Genomic DNA, 771 nt, shown 5'->3' with positions numbered 1-771 from the left:
TCAATAGGACCAAGTCCTGTTCAATCCTGTACATTTGGCCCTCTTCTGGGATCTTCCTCCGATACTGAACTCCAGCTCTCGTACGTACCACCTTTTTGGTGGTTTTCCTACAGGTCTGCGTTTGTTCGGTTTCTGATTTTTAGCCCACTTTGCCCATCTGTCTTCTGGTATTCTTTCTACGAGATCCCTCGAGAACCGTTTTCGTGTCCTGACCCATCTCACCACATCCTGTACGCCCAATTCTGCTCTTATGTCACTTCTTATTCGGTCCCTTAGAGTGACTCCCTTGATGGTTCGCAATATTTTCATCTCTGTGGTTCTCATTATGCTTTTTGTTTTCGATGTTTCAGCTCTAGTTTCTGAGGCATACGTGAGAATAGGTCTTACACACGTTTTGTAGATTCTGGTCTTGCTCTGTGAACTCATCGCTTTGTTCCTCCACACTATATCTCTCAGATAGCCGCTGACTCTCGATGCCTTTATCGATTGTGTTCGTGCCTCTTCTAATAGGTTTCTTTCACACGATATATTTGTTTCCAGGTAATTGAATCTTGATACCTGCTGTATTATTCCACTATCGACTGCCAATTTGCATCTAATAGGATTTTTAGAGATGACCATTGATTGTGTCTTGTTGATGGAAATGCTCATATTAAATTTTTCAGCGGATATTTTCATCTTATATAATAGACATTGCACGGCATCTTCATTTCCTGCTACGACAACACCATCGTCTGCGTAAAACAACACCTTTAGGGATCGGTCATCCAT

General features: G+C 42.2%; 1 protein-coding gene across 1 annotated transcript; it reads right to left on the bottom strand.

Moving 5' to 3' along the window:
* On the bottom strand, positions 1–771 carry LOC123308132. The gene has a single exon (XM_044890720.1). The coding sequence runs from the start codon at positions 769–771 to the stop codon at positions 1–3; it is 771 nt and encodes a 256-aa protein (XP_044746655.1).

This window comes from Coccinella septempunctata, chromosome 1 (assembly GCF_907165205.1).
Source record: "Coccinella septempunctata chromosome 1, icCocSept1.1, whole genome shotgun sequence".
Taxonomy (NCBI): Eukaryota; Metazoa; Arthropoda; class Insecta; order Coleoptera; family Coccinellidae; genus Coccinella; species Coccinella septempunctata.
This window is presented reverse-complemented; position numbering and strand designations above follow the sequence as displayed.

What these genes read in the sequence shown, in the direction of transcription:
- LOC123308132 (XM_044890720.1), bottom strand. Translation starts at nt 771, where the DNA reads ATGGATGACCGATCCCTAAAGGTGTTGTTTTACGCAGACGATGGTGTT.